This window comes from Lonchura striata, chromosome 3 (assembly GCF_046129695.1).
Source record: "Lonchura striata isolate bLonStr1 chromosome 3, bLonStr1.mat, whole genome shotgun sequence".
NCBI classification, from domain to species: domain Eukaryota; kingdom Metazoa; phylum Chordata; class Aves; order Passeriformes; family Estrildidae; genus Lonchura; species Lonchura striata.
In genome coordinates this window covers 96,216,593-96,225,009 of record NC_134605.1, presented here as the reverse complement: position 1 = coordinate 96,225,009, position 8,417 = coordinate 96,216,593, and the positions used below count along the sequence as shown (strand labels likewise).

The window sequence follows — 8,417 nt, the reverse complement described above, 5'->3', positions numbered from 1 at the left end:
CATCTGCAGATGACTGCCCAAATCTAGGACAGAAAATCTGCATGTCAATCCAGAACAGCTTGGAAAGGCAGCACCTAGGTCTTCCTCCCCATGCACACTTTTCCTAAGTCCAGGGTTGTGACCATCTCACATCTCTTGAAGATGAGAATCTTTAAATTTGTAATCCCCAGACTGGCTGGGAGAACTCAGTGGGAAAGCAACTTTCTGCTACCATTTCCTGAAGGTTTGTGGTGGGGCTTGTTTGCATTCAGCACTACAAAACTGCTGTTCAAATGCCAGAAACTGTGTGGATTCCTGCATTGTAAGGTACCTCACTGGTAAGATAATTCCTTCCTCAATGTTTAATCAAGTGGGTAGAAAGCAGGATGGAAGAAGTGGAGGCATCTTCCTTTGAACTCTTATATGGGTGTGAGGTACTGCTTAAACTCACTTTAACATCTTTAATTTCCCTGGCCTCTGCTCATGACAGCAGCATTATAGGTTGCTACCTCAGAGAAGTTGACTTTGTCTGCTGCAGTTCTGCCTGTCTGAAATACATTTACATCTGTATTTGATGCTTCAGTCCCATTTTACCAATATTGCTTGGTCGCAAGTTGAAGCACCAAGGGAATGTGTGTTTGTCACTGCAGCTGCTGATAGCAGTACCACACATCCTGCACTCCCCTTTCAGACAGCTCCAGCACATGCAGTTAATTAAGATGACATACAAATGACAGAGACATAACTTAGCTGTGCATAAAGATCATACCCCACTTATCCTCCTCTCTGACTGGATTTGTGAAACACCTGCAGCTAAGGTTTCACAGAAGAACGGTCTGTGTGCCTCTAAATAAGCCTATAGTGCAGAAAACCCAGCAGCCTACCCAGGCAGTGTGGTAATTCCCAGCACACCTTTGTGCTGACAGCATCAGGACGAAGATGTACCTGAAAAGGGTGTTAGCTGGCTGAGCTCACCCCAGTGAGCTCACTCACCAAGTCAGTGAGCTCATCTGGACTGTGCTGAGCACTCCTGCTGACATGAAGGATAGGGTAGGTGAAGGAATGACCATCCTTTCCAGTACACTGGCTGAAGTCCATTTCGGAGTTTCAGGAATGTCTGCATGTGCCTTTGGGAAACACTTGTGTCCAGTCTGAAAACTGAGGCACCAGGAAAACATAAGTGACCAGCTGGTGAGGGGATGCCATTATCACCTGAACTGCAGTTAGGTATTAGAAATGCCAGAGAGATGCTCAAGTTCTTTTGAGGATCAGAGTCTCTATGCATAATGTAATTATGTGAATGTCTGAAGTACAGATCTTCTCCTCTTTTAATAAAAGTGGGAGTTTAAATGCAGAACTTCTGTTAAGGCACATTAAGCTTTAAGATTTGAATACAACAATCAACGCATTCAGGCTCTGCTTTCCACAGCTTTTCTCACTTAGCCAGATGACATATGCATGGTGTGTTTTAGAACTGAGCTCTGCCCTCATTTACACCAGGAATCCTCATTAAATTCTGTTGAATTCATTGAATTTAACAGGATTGCCTGGTGTAATTAATGTTTTGAGGACAAAGTTTGTCCTTAGCTTTAATGTTTTAACATCATGTAGAGCAGATGTGTAACAGGCAGAATTTAGGGAAGTCAAACACTTAACTTCTATGTATGTTACAACCAAGCCATAAAGTGACATTGAGTCTTACCTGCATTTCATAAACAGTTAACAATTTGCATACATCCAGCAGTGATAATATGCCTTTGCATTTGGATTTTAATTATTCTGCAAGTCTACCAGGATGTCACTTGTTTAATGCCTGGCTGAGCTTAGAGGTCACCCAGTCCAAGTCTCCTCTAATGGTATTTTTATCTGAGTAAAAGCTTCTACTAATAAGAACACAGCAAACATGCTGAAGTGCTATGTAGCAATACACATGAATTAGAATGTAGAGAAATTTGGAAAACAAGATTTTGTTTTCAGAGCGTTTCTTTTACAATGGTTATTGGACTCTGACTAGGATAATAACTTTTTATTCTCTGTTGATCAGAATACACTGTCATTTACATGTGCAGTATCAGGAACTATGGAACCAAAAAGCTTTTTATTTCAGTTGTAAAGAGGCAGGTAGCTTCAGTATGCTGGATGATGACAGATCATGCTACTTTCACTTAGCATTGGAACAGACAACACTTTCTGAAAACATAACGGTACAGCAATGCAACATGACACTTCAGGTAAATGTGTGTGAATCTCTTTTATATTATTTTACATAATACTGTAAAAAAAATTTATCTTGTGTTGGAAAAGACCTTTGAAGCACATCTAGTTCAACCCTCTCCAAGGGCACAGACACCTTCCACTAGAACAGTTTGCTTAAAACCCAACCAGCCTTTCTCTTTAATGCATTCAAGGATGGGGAGTCTCTCTGGGCAAACTATTCCAGTGCCAAACCAAGAAGATAATATTTTCCTTATGTCAAAGTTAAACTTACCCTCTTTTAGTTTATAACTGTTGCCCGTTGTCCTATCATTGCATGTCCTGGTAAATTGTTCAGTGCTCTCAGCATCTTTGAGAACAATGGTTGTCACATCACAGGAGTTCTTTTTATCTCTGAAGAAAACCCCATGCCCAAGAAAAGGGACCTATGCTGGAGAAACTGGTGGTGAATGGTGCTGCATCCAGCTGGTGGCCAGTCACCAGTGGTGTCCCTCAGGGGTCTGTGCTGGGGCCAGTTCTGTTCAATATTTTTATAAGTGACATGGATGAGGGTATTGAGTCCTTCATTAGTAAATTTGCAGACGACACTAAGCTGGGAGCATGTGTCCATCTGTTGGAGGGTAGGAGGGCTCTGCAGAGAGACCTGGAATGGTTGGATAGATAGGCAGAGTCTAAAAGGATGAAGTTAAATAAGTCCAAGTGTCGAGTCCTGTATTTTGGCCACAATAACCCTCTGCTGGGGACAGTGTGGCTGGACAGTGCCCAGGCAGAAAGGGACCTGGGGTACTGGTGACAGCAGCTGAACACGAGCCAGCAGTGTGTCCTGGTGGCCAAGAAGGCCAAGGGCATCTTGGCCTGTATCAGGAATGGTGTGGCCAGCAGGAGCAGGGAGGTCATCCTTCCCCTGTACTCAGCACTGGTGAGGCCACACCTTGAGTGCTGTGTCCAGTTCTGGCCCCTCAGTTTGGGAAGGACCTTGAGACACTTGAGCACATCCAGAGGAGGCAACAAGGCTGGTGAGGGGCTTGGAACACAAACCCTGTGAGGAATGGCTGAGGGAGCTGGGGTTGTTTAGCCTGGAGAAAAGGAGACTCAGAGGTGACCTTATCACTCTCTACAAGTCCCTGAAGGGTGGCTGTAGTCAGGTGTGGGTTGGTCTCTTTCACCAGGCAGCAACTGACAGAACCAGAGGTCACAGTCTCAAGCTGCGTCAAGGGAAATATAGGTTAGATATTAGGAAAAAGTTTTTCACGCAAAGGGTGATAAAGTACTGGAATGGTCTGCCCGAGGAGGTGGTGGAGTCATCATCCCTGGATGTGTTTCAAAAAAGACTGGATATGGCACTGGGTGCCATCCATCCCTGGATGTGTTTCAAAAAAGACTGGATGTGGCACTGGGTGCCATGGTTTAGTTGAGGTGGTAGGGCATGGGTTGGACTTGATGATCTTGAAGGTCTCTTCCAACCTTGTGATTCTGTGATTCTGTGAAAATATACTAAGATAATAAAAAAATGAGTATAGGAAGTAACATGCCTGATCAGATTAACAGCTGTAACAAAATGAAAATGACAGTGATTTCAATTCAGTTATCAATGTAAACTGAGAATCTGTCAAATTATTGTTAAGCCTTGTCTAAAATCCTAGCAGAAATTAAAACAAATGTAAAACCTCATAAAGAATAATGCCAATATAACTACTTTTAATTTAGTATTTTAATACTCACTAAAGTTATGCAAATGGTGTTTAAGCCCAGCTAAAGCAGGTGGTGCTGAATATTTCATTTTTGAATTTAGTAGTGGTACCTTAGGACAAGTCTACCCAGGTGCTGTGCAAGTTTCATTCAGATCCAGCTGTTCAACCTAGAGGCCAAGTCAGAAACAGAAATACCAACTGCTTTCATTTTTTTTTTCAGTTGACTGGTACATAACTAGCTGTTGTTTCAGTGTACAAGTATGGCCTGTAAAACAGAAATACACTGTAAAAATGAGTAAATTCTGTTTCTGTATAAGCTGTAGGCTTATGTCTTTTCAGGTGACCAGCGATTTTGCAGCATCCTTATGTCTGCATATCTAGACTGCAGTTTTCAAACAACTGGACTTTTTAGGACAACTGTTTGGCCCGTGTACAGTATCTCCAGATGGACAAGCATAAAAATGAGTTATTGGTTACTTAAAAATACAGGTGGGTGAATTAAAAGGGAGTGAGAATTAATTGATCGATATGGTATTAAAAAATGTAACACACTTACGGAATTGTCCCATGGCAGTGATTTGTGACAAGAAGCTAGTCCAATTGCTAAGCATTAAATCTCAGAACAATAAAACTCCCCTACGAACAGATGCATATGTTGTGTATGAGTGGGAGTATCTGCATTGAATCTTTATGATACAGCTGAAGGGAGAAATGTGGGCAGAGATGTGAAATACACTGGTATCACAGCAGTACTGTGATTCCAAGAATCTGTGTTCTGAGGGATGCCAAAATTAGTGTATGCTGATACTGTTGCATCACTGATAACTGCATTGTGTCCTGAGCCATATTTGCTTCCACTGTGTGGCCTAACCCTTAGATACCTCTGCCTCAGGCTCTGCATCATTTTCCTTGGGAAATACCTTGTGCTCGGTGTTTTTGCTTTATAATGGGAAAAGAGAGGAATTGAGCTGAAATCCACTGTGTTTCCACTCCATCTGGCAGTGCTCCTTTCTCTACCCAGCAGAATGCCAGAGTGGAGCAGTTTTGCAGAATCCATGTGTTTTAATCTGAAAGATCCAACAGTAACACAAAAGCAAGGAAGTACAGGGAGACCATTTAGTACAGTCCCTCATACTGTGGGAAACTAATACTGTGCAGGACTGTATGACTCCCTCACATCCTCCTGGACATGTTCCTGTGCTACTGGGACTTGGACCAGATGGCCTCTGGCAGTTCCTCCCAACCTTAGCCATGCTGTGACTTTGAATGGTGGTTATCAAGCAGCCTCCTCTGACAGCCATGGACACAGAAAGGTGTAATATTCAGGAGTCTGATGGGGACAAAATGAAGCACATACCGTAGAAGCAAATGAAGAGAGGTGCATTCAGAATTTCCTTTCTGAAATACGCACACTGATATTTTGTCAATAACTTCTAGCTGATGAAATAAGCTCACATGGCTTGCTCATTGACTACTGCAAAATTATCAAGACAATGTAAGGTTAAATTTAGTTTTCCTCATAAAAGAATCTGTGTATGTATATATATATATATATATATGTATATGAATATAGATATAGACAAACACATATATATATAGTGCACTGTAATGAGGAGCAACCGGACAGGAACAGACACTGTAGGGATGAAGCTGGCTCTAATTCAGCACAAAGTTTTTGCAATGACAGGCCCTTTAGAGATGACAGGTTCTGTAGGAATGCCACTAAATATTCATAATTGAATAGATTTTATTTCACATTTACACATTAGCAAGAGTATATACAATTTAAAAAATCAGCCTTGCTGGAAAAAATTAGTTGGAAATGATCTATCCTAACTTGAGACACTGAGTATTAAAGCTATCACCCTCTTTGATAGCTACAGCCTCCAGAAGTGCCTGCTTCTTCTGCATACTGCGAGATGACTCCAGTTCATACATAGTAGTCAGGTTGAAGAGGACACTCTCATGTAGATAGTGTTGAGGGTCCTGCTGGACCATCCCTTCCAACTGCCGGAGGGAATCCTTCAGTTTCCCCAGGTAAAGAAGACAAACAGCAGCATTGTTGTTAGCCTAGTGAAAAATAGATTGTAAACAAATACTGTGTTTATAAATATATATATGTATGTATTTACAGGTGATGAGAGAGAAGGAAAGAAAGTCTAGCATCTGCAGTTACAACATATTTACTGTATGCTATGAATTACTATTCTGCATCTGAGTGCAAAACTAAAATACATTATCAATTACACAATGCTATCCTTTTCTTATAATTTCAAGATTTACCCTCTGCCAGTAGGACCTGCTGACTTCTAACAAATGAAACTCTAAAAGACAGTCTAAAATGAAATATAAATAGTATGGGACATTAGTTAAGTCTGAAAGCCAAAAGAAACAAATTTCAGAAACCACATGAGCCTCCAGATGCATTTTCATATTTTTTAAAAAATTACTTCATTATATCTTCAGAAGTGTTTTTCTCTCTCTCTGGCTTATGTGTCCACGTAAGCAACAGGAAGATACTTTCTTATCACAAAGGCATCTACAGATGACTTCAAGTAAATCCAGCAGATAGGGCAGTCTAAATACATAATGAATGATAAGTCAGGTTCCATTTTCCTTATCACACAAAACAGGTTTTATGAGTTCCTGAAAGATTCCAACAGTACAAACTGAAAACATGTTATAACATGTTTAGGAGCAGAAACTTTCATATTTTCTGAAAGCTGAAGATAAAGAAAGAACATGGCCTTTTAGTAAAAAATATTTTTCTGTCCACTCAGGAAACTTTACATGAACTTGTGTGATTTATAATACAAGCTATTTTACAGCCTGCAAAATAATGCAATTCACGTGTTCCTTAAACTTAGTCCCTTCAGTCTGTAAATGCCCTTGGAGCAGATTACTGGGGGTAAGCTGTCTGACTTCTTAGGAACACCTACATGACCATGCACTGAAAACTGCCAGGTGTAGGAAACCCAAAGGTAAATAAACAGCTCTTTGATCTCAGATTGTGACAGGAACCCAAGGCTCTGATATGCAACGTGTTAAAAATGTCATGTTTAAAATTACAATATCGTTTCAATGTTGTGAGAAATCAAGTTAATTTTATATACGTTGGCAGATGCTGTTTCTTTTTCTGACATGCAAGTCTATGCTAAAAACAGTGAGTGAAAAAAAAAGGGCTTTTGCAAAGATCCTGTAAAAGAAGAGTGTCTCGGAATTTCTACAGGCATGCCTAAATATTCACGCTCTTCATACAGACTGGTTCTTAATTTCCCATCCCATTTTCCATCTTATCCTTTATGGATACTGAAAACCTTTTGGCACACATGCCACATCCCATTTTTCTGTAAATCTCTGAGCATACTTGGGTACTAATTAAATCCATGCATGAAGTATTACGAGAATAATTTAGGTGTTCATTATATATGTAGCAATTTGAAGATTTACCACAGCATTTGATGAGTCGATCCTTAAAATTTCTGTGAAAAATCGATGAGCTTCTGCAAAATTATTCTGACCAAGGTGGAGAAATGCTCTAGAAAGTAAGTGACATATAAATGAGTTCTACTCAAAAACCCAAGGTAATAATACATTTTAAAAAGAATGGACACCATTTTTTATTTTTCCTGTTACAGATGAGAGAGTTTCTGACATTTGTTCTTTACAGTGTGAAGGAGACACTGTTTTACAGACAAATGGAATGACAACTTGTATCGCTCAGCTATTATATTTTTTGCCTATGAAAGCAACAGTCTTCATTGTGTTTTATTAATTTAAATGCAGATACTCTCTTCCCAGAATTATTTCTCTTCAGGAAATCAGCCATATAATTTTCAGAGCACCTTTGAATAGTATCTTCTAAATATATTAAGCCAATGTGCTAACCCTTACAAAGTGAGTTCCCCATCACACAGCTCGATTACTAAGTGTATTTAAGCATCCTTTGAAGCTACCGGGTGGTACTTTCTTGGCAGATCTGATTGTAGGATAACTGCTCAAAATAACTTCTCCTCTACTAAGAGATATTTATGCAAATGTATATTGAAAAAACATGGTGAAAATATGCAGTGCCTGAAAGAATGAGAAAAAGCTTTGTGAAATCAACTGAAAGATCACAGTTTCAATGCAGGATGGTACGACTGTACCAAGTTATAGAGATTGCCTGAGTCTGTAGCCATTCAGTCTCACCTATGGCAGATGAAGTCCCAGAAAAGAGAGAAAGAGAACAAGATTGTCTCAAGGGCACTTTAATGACCACCTTGCATACTTTTAGAACTACATTTCAAGAAGTTTTATTTAGCTATTAAATTACCTACCTGTTCATTAAAACCATAATTTGGCTCTGTAGTCCATCCAATTTGTGAGTCACTTTCTCAACATCTTGAAAATATTTTTCTGCAGTCTTTATGTCTCCAATCTAGACAGAAAAATCATAGGCGAGTTACCACAATAAGAAGAAAAGCGCTACATCCTGATTATATCTTATAAGGACACAAAAACATATACAACATATCAAAGTCCATTATCCAT

General features: G+C 39.8%; 1 protein-coding gene across 2 annotated transcripts in view; it reads right to left on the bottom strand.

Annotated features, from left to right (window-relative positions):
• Window positions 1–1,990: 1,990 nt before the first annotated feature.
• TRAPPC12 (trafficking protein particle complex subunit 12) overlaps window positions 1,991–8,417 on the bottom strand; it is a 52,835-nt gene continuing 46,408 nt past the window's right edge. For both annotated transcript variants that reach the window (XM_021551200.2, XM_021551201.3), the window contains exons 10-12: window positions 8,204–8,304; window positions 7,335–7,422; window positions 1,991–5,954 (exon numbers count right to left, since the gene is read on the bottom strand). In XM_021551200.2, the coding sequence (XP_021406875.2) occupies window positions 5,712–5,954; window positions 7,335–7,422; window positions 8,204–8,304 (432 nt within the window). In that variant the 3' untranslated portion in view covers window positions 1,991–5,711. The remainder of the gene's footprint in view (window positions 5,955–7,334; window positions 7,423–8,203; window positions 8,305–8,417) is intronic.